Below are 18,702 nucleotides of genomic sequence, written 5' to 3' on the forward strand. Positions count from 1 at the left end.
GCGTGGGTGGCCGCTGCTCCCTAGGGACAAGGCCAGAGGGTGGGAGGCTTAAGCTGAGAGGCCAAGATCTCATGCTAGATGAGAGAGTTTCTAGAGGAAGTCATGTCTGTTCATATTTGTATTCTCAAGGCAAAAACAGATGGGAGAAAGGGAGAAGGGTCTGCCTGAGCACCGGGCCAGGTGCCTCCTGAGTGTGGAAGGAGGTTTTGCCCCGTTGTCCCAGGGTGACTACCTTGTCCCCCGTCTTAGATGTACACTACATGTGTCCCTGCATTCAGGCAATGCTGATCACCTCTCTGTGGCTGGCTCTGAGGCCTGGGGATGAGGCAGCGCACAGTCCCAGAAGCCTGGCGTCTCCTGAGAGACAGAGTGGGGAAGCAGAGAACAGGATGCCAGACCATGAGAGAAAAGCACAGCAGCGGAAGGGCAGGGGTGAGACCTGATAAGAGGACAGGGAAGTGAGGGGCAGGTCTCAGGGACGTGTCGACAGAGAGCATCTTGGGTGTTTAGATGAAATGTGCTTGGCCTAACCAAGGTGCCATGACAAGAGCAGTAATACCACCTGAGACTGTGGAGGGATGGGAGTGTCTCATGAGCAGAACCATCCCAGGCCCTGGTTGACCCAAGGACTTGGGTTCTAAATGACACGAGCCTTTAAGCAATAGAGCGGCACTTTGGACCGGTGGACCGAAAATGGACCGTGGGGTCAGACTCAGAGACTAGGGGACAAGAAAAACAGGAGCCTGCAGCCTCAGCCACGGCTGGTCCAAAAGAACCTTGTTCTTGACTCAAACCACCTTCCAGAAAGTACTAGAATGGAGAAGCAGCAAGATCTGAGGGTCCACAGACCTCTGTACCCAGCACAGAGGCCAGGCCTTGGACAACAGACCCGAAGCTGAGGATTCTAGGTGTTCACTTGACATCTGCTGTGAACTTCAGGTCCAGCAGATGACACAAGGCCGGAAAGCCAAGTGGATATCACAAGACTCTAGTGTCCGGTCCCAGCCCTGAGAAGACAGAGCAGGTTCTGAAGTGCCCTGCACCCCGCTGCCCCTCCCCCAGCGAGGCAGCTCCTGATGCAGAGAGGCGGCCCATCCTGCTGCCCTGCGTGGTCACATAAATCACCCTCCCAATAATATTTGTATTGATCATCAAGATTGGAAGCCTCCGTGGGCTCCATTGTCTCACTTCCTCTCCCAGGGCTCACAGATGGGGTCTCCCAGCCTCATCTGCGTTTCTAATGGGACATTCAAATGGAACAGCGACAGCCCGCAAGGCCCCACGTTGCCCTGGGTCTTGGGGGGTGGGGGGCTGGAAGATCATGCGAACATGTTCCTTGAGAGAGAGGATGAAGCCAGAGAAGAGTGTGGCAAGCCAGGCCAGTTCTAGAATCAAAGTGGGCTTCTGTCAGAACCACCCACCCGGGTGCTGGTCAGAGTGGAAGTGGGCTCAGAGCACACCCCGACCCACGGGTCACTGAGGACATTTTGACTAGATTCCTCCCTCAGAGCCACGTGCATGTTAAGGGCACCGTACAATTGAGAAATGGGGACAGAGAAGGCATTTCTGCTCGGTGGAGGCCACAGAGTGGCCCAATTGAACTGGCTAGCGGGCCAGCCTCTGCGGAGAGTGTGGGCCACTTTGAGCTCCACTCCTTCCCCAGTCCCTGCCTCCCTTCCCAGGGTGTGGACAGATGGCTCAACCAGGGTCTGCCCCCCCTCCCCTTGTATTCTCCAGCCTGGAGGGGCCAGAGTGAGCTCCGGGGACACCCCAGGAGGGCACCTCCTCCCGCTTGGCCAGCCAGCTGCCCCTTCCCTGGCAGCACTGGGCAGAGGATCCCAGGGAAAACTACCACCTGGGTCTGCCCTGCACGGCCCAGCATCTGGGGGTGCCCCCCACAGGAACCAGAAGGCCTGAAACCTGCAAGGAGGGAAGCTGTGGTCAGAGCAAGGAAGGACAGTGAGGAACAGAGATGGAGCAAAACAAAGAGGGGAAGGGGCATGAAACAGGAAGAGGAGAAAAGGAGAGGAGCCATGAAGAATGACTGTGCAGGAAGCCGAGGAGGCAGCTGGCCTGGAGGTGCTGGGGCCCGGGACCAGCCCATGCTGCCCAGCCGGGCCCAGCCCCCAGTATGGTGCAGCTGCCTCACTCAGGGCCGTACCATGAGGTCAGTACTGCCCTGGGGCTGTGGGAAAATAAATGGTGTCCAAGATAAAAGGTCCAAGAAATTATTCGTCTTGTTGTCATGTCCTGATGGCAACGGGCAGGGGCCGATAGGGCACCATCCCAGAAAGGCGAAGCTGGCAGGCTCGGCACATGTGCAAGACCCTGCCCCCAGCCACTACCTCTAGAACCTGGGCCCAAGGAGACAGAAGGCTGGGGACTTGCATCCCAGAGATGGGTAAGGACCAGGAAGCCTCCTGGCAGTCCCAGGTATTTCTGTCTAGCAATTTTAAAGAAGGTTTTGGGTTTTGTTTTGTTTCTTTTCTCCCTAAGACAGTGTCTCTCTGCGTAGCCCTGGCTGTCCTAAAACTCACTCTGTAGACCAGGCTGGCCTCAAACTCAGAGATTTACCTGCCTCTGCCTTCCAAGTGTTGGGATTAAAGGCATGCACTACTACCACAAAACCCTGTCTAGCAACTTCAAATAAAATATCTGCATCTGTCTTGGCTGAATTCTCTCCTGAGTGCTAAAGAGGTGGAGTTATGTCTGCTCTGTTTCATGTGCTGGGGGCTAGGAAAGAGAAAAAGTCCCAGTGTTCCTTTTCTGACTTCTGCAGCAGAGGAAGGCTACAAGTGCCCCTCAGAAGCCCCTCCCCCAGGAGAACTGAGCTGTTCAGGGACCAAGGGAAGGTCACAGGGCAGGTGACCCACGGTGTTGTGAGTACCCATGTCTTATGGGTGTACAGGGTCAAGCTGAATACACACATGCACATTTGCATACACACAGAAGCACTCATGAAGATGACTTCCCCACTAGAGCATCCAGAGAGCAGAACCAGAAGCTTCCGCCCTTCCCAGAAGCTGAACCTGGGCAGGCGGGAGCAGTGGTGCAGGGAATGGACAGTGAGTGACATTTGGGCATTCCCACCCAAGCCACCGTGGAAGGTGCTTTTTAATCATTTATTCATTGAGCTTCTTAAGGGCTCACTAATGCCCCCCCCCCATTTTATAGACTGAGAAACTGAGGCTCGGGAGAGCTAACACTAGGTCCCAGGCCATGCATCCAGCACAATACAGAGCCGGTATTTGAATGGGAACTCTCCAAGGCTGGCAAGAGCGTGTGCAAGGCGTGTGGGTAGGGTCTGACACATACCATACTTGTCCCCGTCCTCGCCACGGGCACTGATCCTACGGCCCAAGACTTGAATGTGCTTCCCACTGGTCCTACTGTAGAGCTGGTACAAGCGCAGCTGCTTCCGGCTCACATCATCGCGAGCCCGCGTCTGGTTCTCCACATGGATGCGGAAGTCCACGTTCTCCTGGGCCGCCAACACCTACGCAAGGGGAGGAGCCAATGGTAAGTCTCTCCGCTACACCCCACCTCTGGCCAGGCCCCATTTCACAGACAAGGCAACGGAGGCAGCTGGGAAATAATAAAGCTGAGAATCGGGCCTGGGTATCTAGATCTTCCCACCTGCCAGCACGTGTGACCTTGGCACGCAGGTTGCTCTGCTCCGATCCCCTTTTAGTACAGAGCCCCCTCTCCCAATGGCATCTGAAACTACGAGGAGCGCCTGAGCAACTACGAAGAGAACCAATGTCCACAGGGCTTCGGGGAGAAGTTGGGGGGACACATGGCAGGAAAGGGCCAGCACAAGCAATCGCCACTGCGCCAGAAACCAGCATTGCCACGTCCCCTGGATCTCCACGGGAACCCTCACACTCACCCCACGGTACTGGCCCATGTCCCAGGCCCCGAATTGTCACCAATTTAAATACCCCATGCTAACGCTGTGGCCCTCTTGCCATTTAGTTCTCAGCAAGCCACATCCTCCAGGAAGCCTTCTTAGGTTGCACACGCAATCTCTGCTCCCATCCATCTTCAAGAATACAGCTCCTCCCCTAAACAGTATGGACCCCTCTCCTCCTCAGCCCAGTCCAATTGTGCCCTGCTGATAACCCATCCTCTACCAAACACAGCCCTGCCGTAGAATCCTCCCTGTCCACACTCCTCAGGGCTTCCTCACCGTCAGAGGTCCTCCCTGGGGCTTCCAGGCCAACAGGCAGCCCCCACCCATGCTTCCCCACCTCTTTTATTCCTTCCGGGCCAGTCCTACCACCTTAGCTTGAAAGTCTCTGAAACCCTCCTAATACTTAGCACACACCGACTCAGGTCCTTTGCACCTGCTCTTCGGCTTTCTCAGTTCTCTGTATTCATTTCTCTCAGGTCTCTGCCCAGACGTCACCTCAAACAGGCCTCCTCAGGTTACCCTCCCCCTGCCATTCTCCATGCCTCCCTACTACGAGATCCCTCCTGGCACCCACAACTCAACATAACGTTTACCTACTCGGCTTCCATCTGTCTGCTCTGACGGCACCTTGAAAGCCAGAGTTCTCGTTCTCTCTCCTGGGCCACTGTCCCAAGAGCCCCAGCACAGACACACAAGCATTTGTTCCAACAAATGCGTGAATCAATGAATGAACAGATGATGTCCTGCCATGCTGTTAAGAATTAAGTTACATCCACCTGTACCTGCTGGTTAGCTGGACAGCCCATCCCATCTTAGAAGTCAGACCAAGTCCTGAAGCATGGGCAAGAATGATGACAATTTGTCCTGCCTGCAAGATGTGCTGGGGTGATGGTTAGAATTAGGGGTTTGTTCTGTGACCCCACCAAGTCTGGCACAATGCTAGCACACAAGACCCCAGTCCCAGAAAAGCATTGCTCACCCACCTGGTGCTAGAGCTCTCTGGACCCTAGTGGCCCAAGCCATCGCCTTAACTATGAGATCTCTTGTGACTCGGTTTCCTCACAATGAACATGATGAAGACAGTACCCACCTCGGGGGTTGCTATGAAGACTAAATACAAAAGGCAACATGGCAGTTACTTCCACATCTGAGCAAGCGCCAGAACTTTTGACAAGACTCCGAGTGAAGTTCAGCTAAGCGGAAATCGAGGTTCACAATGCCCATTCTGCAACTACTATGCACCTCCCTCTGTTTCCACCAGCCATGACGGCCCTCCCACAGTACCAGGGTCTGCCTCTCCTCCCACCCATGGACGCCCACACATGGAGGGCATTTTTCGGGAGGACCCTACACTTGGGGCCATTGACCTTTCTGGAATGATTCCTGGAGTCATCTTAGCCCTATCCCCACCCCCAAAAGTAGGCACAGGATCCCTGTCCTCCACCGCTCCTCCTCTCACAGGAGACCCTATGGACTGGAGGTCAAGCCGGTCTCCTCATCACCGGTTCCCAAGGGGCGTTTCCTACCCCAGAAGCTGTCCTTCTATTAATGATTTTTTTTTCCTGGCCCGCTGGACAGAAGCAGCAGAGTGACCCAGGGTCAGCAAGGTCTATTGGGTGGCCCTGCCCCAGGATGTGGGGTGTTACGAGCGGCAGGGCTGCGTCCCCAGCACCCAGCCGCCCACATGGCTAGCTTATGCCCCAAAATAATTACACGGAAACTGTATTCTTTTAATCACTGCCTGGCCCATTAGTTTCAGCCTCTTATTGGCTAGCTCCTACATATTGATCTAACCCATTTTTAATATTTTGTGTAGTACCACGAGCTGGCTTACCAGGGAGGATTTTAACCTGCGTCTGTCTGGAGTGGGAGAATCATGGCGACTCCTTACTCGGCTTCTTTCTCCCAGCATCCTGTCTGTTTACTCCACCCACCTAAGGGCTGGCCTATAAATGGGCCAAGGTAATTTCTTTATTATTTAACCAATAACCTTCCTCCATCAGTGGGGACACAATTCATCTTGCCTAGCTTCCACCACTTAAGTCATAGTCTGACCAGGTCGATCCCTAGGGAAGTAGCAGGTGGCCTCTGCAAAAAACTGGGCTCCTCTTCTGGAAAGGCTGGATACCCTAGACTTCCTATTAAAACCTCTGGAGGGTCCAGGGCACCAGCCCCTCTACCTGCCATTAGAAAGCCCGCATTAGAGATTCCCTCAACATTACCTCACAGGGCAGGGTCTGGGCATGCTATTGTTCCCAGAGTTTGGAAAAACAGTCTCATTCCTGGGTATCAAGCTTGTCCCCAGGAAGCAATCAGCAGTGTTTGCCAAATGACTGGAGGCCAGCAGCAAGCCCTTCCCTTCCCATCCAAATACCCAAAGTGCCTGGCAGAGGGAGGCAGGGGATACTGTGCTATGGGGGGGGGGGACTGCGCACATTGCTTTATTGCTTTGCTCCAGGCATCTTGCTAAGAAGCCCCGGGACATACCCCTGTTCTAGCTCCACCAGCTCCAGAGCTTTGGAATATCAGGGAGCCAGGAAGACCCCATTTCCCAAGTTGGACCTTGAGGTCCCTCAAGAGCCATAGGGCTGGGAATGGGTACAGTTTGCATTGCTGCCCAGAGCTATGCAATGCAAGCTTGCCTTGGGAGAGTCACTGTCCCCACTTTCTGGCGGAGTGAGTGGCAGCTTTCTTGGCTATGGTACCTAAGAGCGATTTGCCAGCCTGATATCCCTCCTGGTGTACAACGATCAGGAGTCAAAAAACGTTGGGATGAGCAAAAAGCCGTAAGACACACAAGAAAGCAAGAAGAGTTAATACATAGACAATGTGGCCCTACCTCCCTCAATGCTACACTCACAGGTGATCCATGGTCAAAGCGGGCTCTCCATAGTGGGTGACTGATATTGTTCATGCAGCCTAAGACTCCAAGAACTCCCAACCTGGCCCTTTCCTTTTCCAAATATTTGCTCCCCAGTCCAGGAGCTGCACGTGAGCAACAAGGACCCTAGTGGCTCAAACCTCATTCCCATCCTGGGCTCTCCCAAAGCCTTAGCCTAGGAATGTCAACATGGCGCTCAGTAGACAGAGCCCACACGCCTCGGCTTGCATCCTGTCTTCCTCTAGAGTACTCTCAGTTCAGTGAAGGGTGCTCCTTCCTGCTCAGAAACCTGCCAGGCCCCAGCTTCCCAATCACAATATCCGGTCCTTGCCCATACTCCACGTCTACTGCCCTCATCCTGGTGATAATCTGATCGATATGAAAGAGAATTCTGCCAGCTTCTGGAGACCACGGGGACACCTGCCACACATCCTCCATCCATCTTCCTCGAAGGCTTCAGCCTCGACTCTGAGAAGCATGTCTGGGAGCATCCCCATTCTTCCCAGACCATGCACATTGCCACCTCCTGAAGACATCCATCAAGATCCAGGTCACTACATGAGCCTCTGACACCAGGATAACAGGTACCATTCGACCTGCAGGTTACCTGGCTCCAACCACAACAGCTGATTCACTTGAGCTCTTTACCCTCATTTTTCCTGTCTGCAAAATGGGATTTTTTAAACATTTACCTTGGGAAAAAATTACATTAGTAACTGTAATAGCCATTACATTATTTTTTTAAAAGTCTTGCTTTGTGAACAGCCATGGAGTTTTTAATCTCTGTGTGTGCACCTGAGTATGTGTGCATATTTGGAGCGGGGTTGTATGCTGAGGTGCATGTGTGGAAGTCAAAGAACATGTCAGTACTTGTCTCTTCCCTTGTTTGAGACGGGACCTCTTTCTGTTATTGTTCTCTGCTGTATACACCAAGCCCTCTGGCCCACAAGCTTTGGAGGTGCTCCTGACTCCACCTCCTGTCTCGCCATAGGAGAGCTGAGATTATAGGTGTGCACTTCCATGCCCAACTTTTGTGCACTCTGGGGATTTGAACTCGGATCCTCACTCACACAGAAAGCTCTTTACTCGCTGGGCCAGCTCTCCAGCTCAGCAGTCATGATAAGTCACCACCACTGTGAGTGACTTATCTTACACAGTCACCAGAGTGATGTCATAAGCAGGAATGATTAGCATCCCCATGTCAAAGTTGGGGAAAGTAAGGCTTGGGGGAGGTCACGTGTCCTAAGTCACAGAAAGAGTGAGAGGAGGACTCAAGAGTCAAACACAACTTCACCTGCGTCTAGCGTTCAAGCCAGCCGCTTCATCCACACCTTCCTCCCACCAGGGTCCCCTCATCCTAGGTTTCAGCTATACCTGGCCAACTAAGAACCAAACACATTAGACAGAAAATTCCAGACATGAGCAATGATGTGTCTAGTTCAGTGCTGTTATGATTATGATAAAATTCCACACCATTCTCTGACCCACCTATCTGTGCTGCATTTGCTACCCACCTGTTAGGTATTAGTTAGTAGCCGTCTAGGCTCTCAGGTTTACAGACTCAGCATCTTGGTGCTCGTACATGGGGTAGCCATCTGACAGATCTGAACATGCATCACACAAGTAAAAGGATACAGCTGTACTCCGGAACAAAGCCGGATCAGAACCTATGGCATGGCTAAGGAAGAGGATACCGACCACGGAGGAACTAGGAACCTGAACTCCCCTGTGCAAGAGGAAAATGAAGTCCCCCAGCTACCCTCAGATTCTTGAGACCTCTTGCCATCCATGTCCATCTCCAGACATCCCTGCCCAGGAGTGAAGGACCTCCCTAGTCCCAAGGAAGGCAACCACGGGCTTCAAGCGGCACCAGGAGCCTAGGGCTTTTATAGCTCTTTCAAATTCTGGGTTCAAACCCAAGATTTCAGACCTTCTAAGAATGTATTCCAGTAAAGTCAGCTTCCTTCTCCACTCCAAAAGATAGCCTGCCCCCTCCAAATGCTTCCTCAAGGGCAGCCTGGAGTCGAGCTGACTACTGTGACTCACAGTGGCTCTGAATTCCCAGGCAGACGGTAAGCGCCGCCCAGGGGCCGTCGGCTCATTCCTCAATGAACTTGAGCAAGTGCAAAGGACCCTACCCCTAGGCTCCCTGTGACACAGGGAGGCACAGAGAGGACAAGAGACTTGTCAAGGTACACAGGACACAGCAGAGCCAAGCAAGATCTGAACACATTCAGCTTTGAAGCGTCAGTTTAATCCAACTGGCACTGCTTCATTTTTAAAAAGGGGACTAAAGTGCCCCCTCTCAGCCCCCTTTGATGCCCCATGCTCCCAACAGTCCAAGCTTATGGCCTCTCCCAACATGCAACGCACCCACCGCAGCCTGGAGAGAAAATGTGGCCGCAAAGGGCCTTTTCCCCACCCCCAGCCTGTCCATTAAGCTCCCAGGGCTATCAATGTATTGATTGGCAGGGCCAAGCCATCAGCATGGGTGGGGCACTGCAGAATGGGGGCTGGGCCCAAGGTCCAGCCTCCCTCTCCCCATACATCAGCCTTCCCCATACAGATTGTCAATACTGGGCAGGTAGTCAATCCTGCGGCTAGCCTGGTGAGGGACAGGACTCGTGTGGACTGAGCTCTTTTTCCCTCCTCTCGTCCCCTGCCAGCATCTGTGTCACTCCACCTCCCTGAAGTCATGGGCAGGGGTAGTCAGCATGCCCAGGAGATGACAAACAAGCTCTTTTTCCAGGGCTCAGTGCCCACAAGGGCCTTTCTATCAGCCCGGCCCTAAGCGGGACGCTCCAGTGGCCACAAAAGGTTTACAGCACACTGAGCACATAATGTTTTTCCCTTCTTCGAGGTAGCCTGTTCCACAGTCCTCGGTGACCTTACGTGAGCTCACACACATGCACCTGCGGGTTCACAGTACGCTCTTCATCTGGCCAGCTGCTCTGGCTATATGGTCTGGTTTCAGGGTCCAAGCTCCATTCTCCAATAGCACTCCTCAGGGCCTGCTACCTGAGGGCTGGGACAGGTATAAATCCCCTAGGGGTCCAGCACCTAGCACAGAGGCAGTGGGCACAGGGTCTCCAGGCCCCTAAGCCCCTCTGCTCACTGAGCTGAGAGGGGCCATCCAGTGCCCAGAGCCTGCATCAGGGCTCTGTCTCCCTTGGATTTCTAGGAATAAGTACAAGCTGGTTGACGGGCAAGCAGGCTTCAAGAAGTCCATAGCTGAGAGCTACAATTCTGCTTCACTTAACATCTGAAAAGAGCCTGGCTCCATGCCAAGGGCTCCCCCAGGGACCACAGTCCCCCTCCCAGCAACCCCAGGGGCGACACTCTATCCTGGTGTTCCATTAGTGAGGAGGCCAATCAATCCTCTCCATCACACAGCTAGTGAGAGTCCGAGGAAGGGTGTGACCAGTGGACTGAGTTCAGACCCCAGACGCTATCCTATCCCTGCAAAGAGCACAGCTGACCAGAGAAAGTGACAAGTGCCACGGGATTCCAAGGCAGAAGGTGGAGGAGAGGGGAGGCAACCGAAAGTGACCGTGACCTCCTCGTGTAGTCCACTGAGGGAAAGCAGAAGCCTTGAAGACCAAACCCACTTGGGCTCCAGGAATAGCGCAGGTACCCTATAAATGCTCACTAGTTTGTTTATGAGTATTCACTGCATGCTTGGTCCAAGATACGGCCTTCATTAATCCTGTCAATGATTCTGGGAAATGCTTGAAAATTTCTGCTGTGCCCGTTGTGACTTTTTCAAACAGGTTCTCACTATAATGCCCCAGGCTGACTCAACATCCTGCCTCGGTCTCCTCCGTGTTAAGTTACAGATGAGTGCCGCCCTGCAAAGCCTTGGGAATAACATAATTAATCCCTCTTCATAAGTGATGAGGAAGCGGTTATGCCAAGAGGCTCAAGGTCTTGCCCAAAGCCATGCACCCTGAATGGTGGAATTAACACGCAGAGCTAAGTTCAGATCCCTGCTCCCAACAGACCGGAGTACCTGCTGCCACTCATCCAGGGAACATTTCCTTCTTTGCTTTCTCTAGCCCGTGGCAGCGCACGGTGCACCTAGGACACAGCAGACAATCGACTGGGCGATTACAACCACTCGGTTATTGGGTTGGGTGTTGGCCACTCTCTATAGAACAGCTCATTTAGCTCTCACTAACCCTAAGGAGGTACTTCACTTTAATTAACCCACTTTACAGAGATAGGGAAAACAGGAGCAGGTGGTTGAAGACCACAGATCATGGGCTGAAGGGCTGCAAAATCAAAACCCAGGCCTCTCTGATGCCACTGCCTTGCACAGGCCCTTCACAAGCTTCCAGTGCCCAGCTCCTACCCAGCTGGATGAACCAAGCAGAGCAACGCTCCAGGGTGGACTGAGCCAAGGTAGAGACTGATCCTGTAACCTTGGAGTCTTTGTTCCATGGCCCTCCGCTGACCAATGTACAGTGTCTCTGGCCCCATCGTCAACATGGCAACATTTTATATGTCACTTAGATATCAGAGCCTAAGAGCTACCAGTCAGCCAGTCCCACAGTCTAAGGAACCACTTGCCCGCTGCTGTTCCAGAACAAAATTTCACCTTAGGCCCAAAGTGTGGCAGCAGGCCTAAACTCATCCTAAGGTAAGGCTGTGTGCCTCTCCTCCTGCCTTGGCCTAGACGGAGAAATGTCAGCACGCTCTTTCCTCCAGTGGTCTGCCGCAGGCCCTTTTAGTGACTAGTCTGGCCAGCCAAGTCAAGGACACACACGAGTTCATCAGAACAGATGAACACACACACACACACACACACACGACAGGCAACAGAGGCAGGCAAGAATCCTCCTAGGACCAGAGACACGGCCTAGAACTGCCATCTAATCCTCATAGATGACAGTCACTATTTTATTGGGGCTTTGTTTGTTTGAAGGGGAGAGTGGTATTTTTGCCATTTTACACTTACAGAAGTTAAGCATCAGGGAGGTGAAGTAACTCGCCCCAAGGTCACACAGCACACAGAAGGCAGAGCCACAGCTTGAACCAAGCTGTATAAATGGAAAGCCCTCAAATTGCCTTTTAACCTGGGCCCTCAATTCAGGCAGCCAGAGTCGAATCTTTAGCTATGCTTCCTTTTTGCTGTGTGACCAAGGACAAGTTAGTGTGTGGTGCTGAGGCCCTTGCTCCCTAACCCCAAACTGGTAGTGGTGAGCTAGAACCTGGGCAGTGTTAAGACAATACCAGGCACCCAGCGAACACAGTGGGTTGGAGCTCTTGTCAGCAGCCTTTGTGGGCCGGCACCCCCACACCTTTCCTGATACAGGACCAAGTCAGAACCACAAAGTCGTACTGGGGATAGATGCGTCCTCCCTGTTCCCTCTCAGCCTTCCTTTGGGGGCCCAGAGAACCACAGTGCTGCCCCAGGGCAGGGAGGAGCCACACCTGTGACTCTGACAGGCTGCCTCCGGTCCACTGACACTGGCTGCGCCAACCACAGAAATTTTAAAAATCCACCTCCTTATCTCAAAGCAAGTGGGTGACCTTCCCTGGCTGCAGGAATGCTGGCAGGGTGCCCCACCCCTCCCCTCTTTCTGCCCTGGGAAGGAGGCACCCACATTTAGCTCTGGGGCCCTCCAAGATCAAACCTTTCCCAGGAGAGTGGAGACTCCTGTCAGGAACAGGGAGGCAGCTGCCCTCTATTAGAGTCACCTACCCTCGTGAGATCCTTCCCACTAGGGACCCCCAGCATGCCTGCCTCCTGGGACTCTTTCCCCTACTAGTAAACTGCAGGATTCCTTCTAGAAGAGTAGAATTAATACAAGATCTTAAATCTAGATTCTTGGCTTGTGGCCATGGCCCTGAACAAATCCCTTCCTGGCTAGTTCTCTATCTGGCTTTCTCCGTCTAGGAGGCAGGAATGTGACTCCATCCTACCTGGCTTCCCTGTAGACAACTGGAAGAATGAAAATCGCTTCTCCACATGAGACGCCTTACATTCTCACAATCAACCCCTTTTGCACCTAGGTAAGATGCTTCCCAGGAATTGGAAGACCGCGCATCCGATGCTGCAACATCCAGCAGTGTCCTCCTCTAGGCTGGAAGAATCCTGAGGCCAGGGATTGTCTAGGTTCAACAAGGATCAACTGCCTAGGATCCCAGGGCCAACAAGAAGCAGGCTAAATGCTGAATGGAAATTCACCTGAATGGACCAATGAATGATGCTGCTTTTAATAACTTAAAATGCCATCCATGGGGGCTGGAGAGATGGTTCAGCGGTTAAAAGCACTGCCTGCTTTTCCAAAGGTCCTGAGTTCAATTCCCTGCAACCACATGGTGGCTCACAACCATCTGTAATAAGGCCTGGTACCCTCTTCAGGCCTACACGTAGACAGAATATTGTATACATAATAAATAAATAAATAAATGCCATCCAGCAGGACAGCTTTCCATCCTCCTCTTGATGCAAAGGCCATCCCTAGCCTCTCCACCTGGCCAGCCTAAAGGAAGGCTCTCAGTCTCAGACAGGAGGCTAGGCGCGGGTGGTCAGGCCAAGCGGGGAGGGAGGGGTATGACTAGAACTCCAAACTCCGACACCTCCTGGTGAGACAGGAAGTAGCCCTGTGGAAGAACAAGGGGCTAGCAGGAGGGACAAGAGGCTGAAGGAAGCCCCCCCACACACACATACCTCCCGCACTGGCCTGCCTTATGCTAGCCTGTCTAAGGAAGGCAAGGGCCTAGTGGAGCCTGGCGGCAGGAACAATGTCGGGCAGGTGCCGGCAGAGCTTCCTGAAAAGCCTGGCCTGGTGTCATTGTCAGAGCTCAGCCAAGTGCAGAAAAGCAATTTACTGGTCACGCTGCCTGCTCCCCGCGGAAATTTTTTAAATTCTTCTGATTTGAGCTATCTGCGGTGTCCTGAGTCGTGTGGAGAAAGGATGAAGGGGTTTTTATTAAATTCCCAGCTTCCCACTTCCCAGGGCGGTCAGTGGGTGAAGGCGGGGCTCACCACACTGGTGGTGGGCGGAGGACAGTATCTGGCATTGAGTGTGTTCATGGAAACCTAACTTAGGGGAATCCATTTGAGGCCTGGTGACTGAGGGCTGGGGGGGGAGAGGCCCCCAGAAATTCCACCGCTAAAACTGTACCAATCCCCTAAAATAGTAAAGATGGAAGCACACTAGCTTTTCAGTTGGCCAACACGCCTCCCGGATTGGGTCACCATCAGCAACACTTCTTCTGCCTCAGCCACACGGCACTTCAGCTTAAGGGCCACCTTTCACAAAGGGTGAAACTAAACTCCTACAGAACCACAGACAAGGCAAAGAGGGCACAACGAAGCTGGGGTCTGGCATAAATCACTTATTGCCAAGTCCTTGGGGCCCTTCCTCACGTAGGAAGGCCTTTTGGTCTACTTACACCAAAGGCATTGCTTCTGCACGTGCTCCTGTGCAGCCTGCCCAGGACAGCATCGGACAAAATTGCCTCTGCAACGTTTGGACCTCACACTCATGGTCATCTTCACCTCTACCATTAATGGCCACTCTATCCCTGCCTCTGAACTATAAAGTAACCATGAGTCCGCTAATCATTTCCTCTGGTATTTATTTACCTTTTAGGAATACTGGCTATATATATATGGAGGGTTGTTACGAATCCTCTTCCAGACACACCAAATTTACGCACTATCCTCTGAGTTATTTTCAAGGACACTCCCGGCCAGTCCCAAAGATAAAGACCAGGGGTTAAAAACACCAGCCCTATGCACTTCAAAAAAGTGCAGTGGCTGCAGGGGACAAAGGGGCAAGGGAAGGATGATGGAAGGGAGGGAGGAGAGGTTCCCTCACCTGCATGGATCCGGCCTCTTGGCCTAACCCAAGCAGACCACCCGGCTCCTGCCTAGAGACGCTGGCTCTAGTTCTGGCCCAGAGGTAGAGGTGGGAGGCAGACGCCCTCCCTCACATTCCCATCAGAGAACACAAAGACCACCCGGCAGCCCCTCCTGGGCCCTACTTAAAGAAGAACGGAGAGCAGCAAGTATGCGCAGGTTTGGGCAGCAAGATCCAAAGGTTCCCTTCTGCCTCCACACCCATTTCCTCAACTCCTGCCCAGGCTCGGCCAGCCAGACAAGCAGACCCCCTGGAGTGACCCTGGAACCTGCCCTCTGCTTGGGGACTCAGCTGCAGACAAACTAGCAGCCCAGGCATGGCACTGGCCCTTTTCCCTAACATCGACCATCCCCCCCCCCCCCACACACACACACCGGCTTCACCACACAGGGTCACATCTGCTTTGGCAAACAGCCAGCGTTAAGTTACTGACTCCAGTTGTATTGATTCAAGGAGTCACTGGGGACCCCAGCCTGGCCAACAGAAGGAAAGAGGCCATCAGTCTGTCCATCCATCTAGCCTTCCAGTCCCCAGTCTCAACTGGTTGCCCTGAGCTTCATGCGGGTCCCAAGGAGCAGTCTTCTCCAAAGAGTGGAAAGATATGCAGGAGACCCAACAGCAAGCACTGCTCAAGCACACACAAGCTTCCTGTACCAAAAAACTGAGAAAACCACCTCTGGCCCACGTACAGGGCTGTCTCCAGACACCTCCAGAACTCAGAAGGCTCTGACCAAGCATCTTCCCATTAGCCCAGCAAGGACACCTGCCTTTCACGGAGAGGGGGGAAGGGACAGATAATCCTCTTTTGGCCTGTGTCCAGTTTATCCTAAGTCTCCTCCCTTTTTGCTGTAGGTAGGTGGAGGTATTGGGCAGCTGGGGTTTCCTATTCCCTTTCCCTCGCCCCCCACACCCCCCCCCACACACACACCACGCTGAGGCAGTCCTGGTCTGGTTCTAATCGGGGCTGAAGTCGACTCCCTACCCCCCCCCCCTTTTCCTTCATTTCCACGGCTTTGGAAGCCAGAGCATTCCAACTGTCTGTGTGCCAAGACCTTCCCGAGTCTGAAAGCTGCTGAAGTAACAGATCAGATTTTAGCAAGTGCTTTCCAGGCTGAGCGCCAAGCCCTCTTCTGATTCACAGTGAACGGGGACCAGGCAGGGAACAAGCCCTGGGCTGCACCACCTTGGGCAAGGACATGTGGAGCGGAGCGCAGCAGGATGGGGAACAGTCAGTCTCGGTCCTCTCTCTCTCTCTCTCTCTCTCTCTCTCTCTCTCTCTCTCTCTCTCTCTCTCTCTCTCTCTCTCTCTCTCCTCCCACCCACAGAGTAATTTACAACTAAAGCTTTCTCTGGATTCAAAATCCACTCAACTGAAAACAACCTTTTTGTCTGCAAGCACAAGCAGGCTGTAAAGGGACAGTTGGCAGAAAAACCCCTAGGTCCCTACCACTAGCCAGCTGCAGTCGGGGGTTGGTGTCCCGCACATCGCTTGGGCCAAGCCCTTGGGCTCTGGGAAATCTACCGACCACGGCCGCGACAGCCCGCACTGACTAGAGCCCCGCAGCAGCTCCTAGCCCTTGGCCCAACACCACCAGCGCAGGACGCGCGCGAAGCCGCCCTTCCGCGCCCTGGGAACAGGTGCACTGGGCTTGTTGCCCAGGAGGGGTGGGGCACCGAGAGGGGGCGCGGTCCCGGGAAGGGGGGTCGGCCCGAACCTCTAGGAAGAGTGCGCGCGGGGGAGGGGGGAACCTCTCAGTCTGAAGCCCACGTACCTGAACCTGGAAGCACAGCAGTAGAAAGTGTAAACACCTGCGAGAGAAAGAGGGAGAGGTGGTCAGTGGGAGCCGAGAGAGGGGGCGCGGATGGACAGATAGACACGCAAGCAAAAAGTCATGCGAGCAGACGGGCAGACAGACAGAGCCACACGCACAGGGACAGGCATCCAGGCAGGGTGGGCAGCCCCAGGCGGGCGCTTACAGGCAAGTGCAGGCGGAGGGCGCTGAATACATCGCGGGGCGGGGGGGAGGCGGCGGCTCCTAGCCCAGCCTGCACATGTCCGCTCCGCGCGGCCGGGACCGGGCGCCTCCGCCGCCGCCGCCGCCGCCGCCGCCGCTGCTGCTGCTCTCTCCTCGCCGGCTGCTGCTGCTGCAGACTCTGCTGCTCCGGGGCGCTCCGCGGCGCGCCCTGCGGCATCAGCGCCCCGCGCGGCTCCTCCCGAGCGCTGCGCTCTCCGAGCCGGCGCGGGGGCTGCGGGGCGACCGCGGTGCGGGAGGCGCCCGGCCGGTGCGGAGAAGCTGGTCCGAGGCGGGCGAGAGGGCCGTCTGGGCGTTCGCAGGACACGGGCTGCCGGCTCAGTCCAGGGACAGCATGCACCGCTGGGGTTGCGGCTGGGGCCCCGCGGCCAAGGCGCGAGGCTGGCGGGGCCGGCGGGGCCGGGGTCAGCGCTCCGAGGCTGGGGCGCGCGGCTGCAGTGCGAACGCGTCACGGCCGCTCCGTCTGGGCGCCCGCCGGCTCATGTCTCCTCCTCCGTGTCTCTCCGGCCGTGCGCATCGCCGCCTCCCACCGCTGGCGGCGGCCGGGGCGTTTTCTACGCGCGGGCGGCGAGGGGGCGGGGGGCCGGGGGCGGGCCCGGGCCCGCGCCGGCACAATGAGGATGCGGGGCCCGGGGGCTCCCCCCTCGGGGCGCGGCCGGACGGGCGCTCAGCGCGGCTGGGTGCGCCGCGCCCACATCAAAGCCGGCCCTGCCTGCTTGCCTGCCTGCCTGCCGCGGCCTCTCCACTGCCTCCTCCTCCTTCTGGCGGCTCAGGGCTGGAGGGGAGGCACTCAGACTGTCTGCGATGGGACTGGCCGTTCAGCAGGGCAGAACCCACGAGGCTGGAGCTGGTAAGCTCTGGGAGCCGTCGGAGCACTGCGCCACAACGCTAATATTGGCCGAATGGAGCAGGCAGGGTTCCCAAAGAACGCAATTAGGTGCAGAGCGTCCTGCCTCCCTCACATTTGATGTTCTCACTCACATCCACTAGTGCTCGGAAGCAGAGAGAGGACAGACGAGGCCCACCAGCTGGGGTGGCTCAACTAAAAGGAGTAGCGTTTACCCTCGACCTGAGGCCACGCAAGATAAACCCACGCCCTCCCCACAATGGGGTGACTACGCTAAGTGAAGCTTTCTCTTCCCGTTCCTGCCATGAGAGATGGAAAGGGCTCAGGAGCGTCTCTCCCTTCCCCCGCTTTGGGACTCTAAGATCGGTTCTAGGGATTCCAGCTGCATTCTCTAGTAGGTGACCTGGTTTTTGGAAGCACACGGCTACCACCTAGCGGTTCGAAAGTGCCGCTGTAACCGCAGCCTTGACGCGATTTATGCCTGAGTAGCCAGGACTCTGGTCAGCGCTTACTCCAGGCCCTCTGGTTCACACACCAAGCAGCTTGTTTTCCTGCCCTTAATCATCAACCCTGAACTTTTTCTGTCCTTCCATTAACCCCAAAGTGTAGATATTGTCATAGGACTGCCTCATTCTGTCTAGAACCTGGATCAGCCAAACTCTGCTTTGGACTGATGCTAAGGCAAACAGGTCACAGTGGGCAAGAAACTAGAGAACAGGCTCAAAATGCAAAACTCAGGAATTCAGATTATTTGGTTTAAAGCCTTGTGTCAGTAGCTGTGGTTGCTATTGCCCGTTCACTGGAACATACAGTAAAGAGGGTGCTGCTCAGTAGTGTTTGTTATTCCTAAAGTTATAGAAACATAGTAGCATTTATTCCAAGTATCAGACCTCCCTGATAGCTACTTTCAGTTCCTTTTCAAAGCCAAGGCTAATGAGACAGCATTCAAAACAAACCCTGAGCCATGCAGCAGTGGCACAGGCCTTTAATCCCAAAACTCCCAGGAGGAAGAGGCAAGCCAAGACAGCCAAGGTTACACTTTGAGGGGGAGGGGGGGCACCATACAACACATATCCTGAAAACCTTTGCAAAATCTTGTGCTTTGAGGTAGTCTTGCATGAGGCTAAATTCATTTTATGTAGATTATTTGGACT

General features: G+C 54.5%; 1 protein-coding gene across 1 annotated transcript in view; it reads right to left on the reverse strand.

The window, feature by feature from the left end:
• Fgf18 (fibroblast growth factor 18) overlaps positions 1 to 17,202 on the reverse strand; it is a 32,158-nt gene extending 14,956 nt beyond the window's left edge. Inside the window, exons 1-3 of the mRNA XM_057775498.1 lie at positions 16,646 to 17,202; positions 16,441 to 16,477; positions 3,316 to 3,496 (exon numbers count right to left, since the gene is read on the reverse strand). Coding sequence (XP_057631481.1) covers positions 3,316 to 3,496; positions 16,441 to 16,477; positions 16,646 to 16,677 — 250 coding nt within the window. The 5' untranslated portion in view covers positions 16,678 to 17,202. The remainder of the gene's footprint in view (positions 1 to 3,315; positions 3,497 to 16,440; positions 16,478 to 16,645) is intronic.
• Between the last annotated feature and the right edge of the window lie 1,500 nt (positions 17,203 to 18,702).

This window comes from Chionomys nivalis, chromosome 7 (genome assembly GCF_950005125.1).
Source record: "Chionomys nivalis chromosome 7, mChiNiv1.1, whole genome shotgun sequence".
Taxonomy (NCBI): domain Eukaryota; kingdom Metazoa; phylum Chordata; class Mammalia; order Rodentia; family Cricetidae; genus Chionomys; species Chionomys nivalis.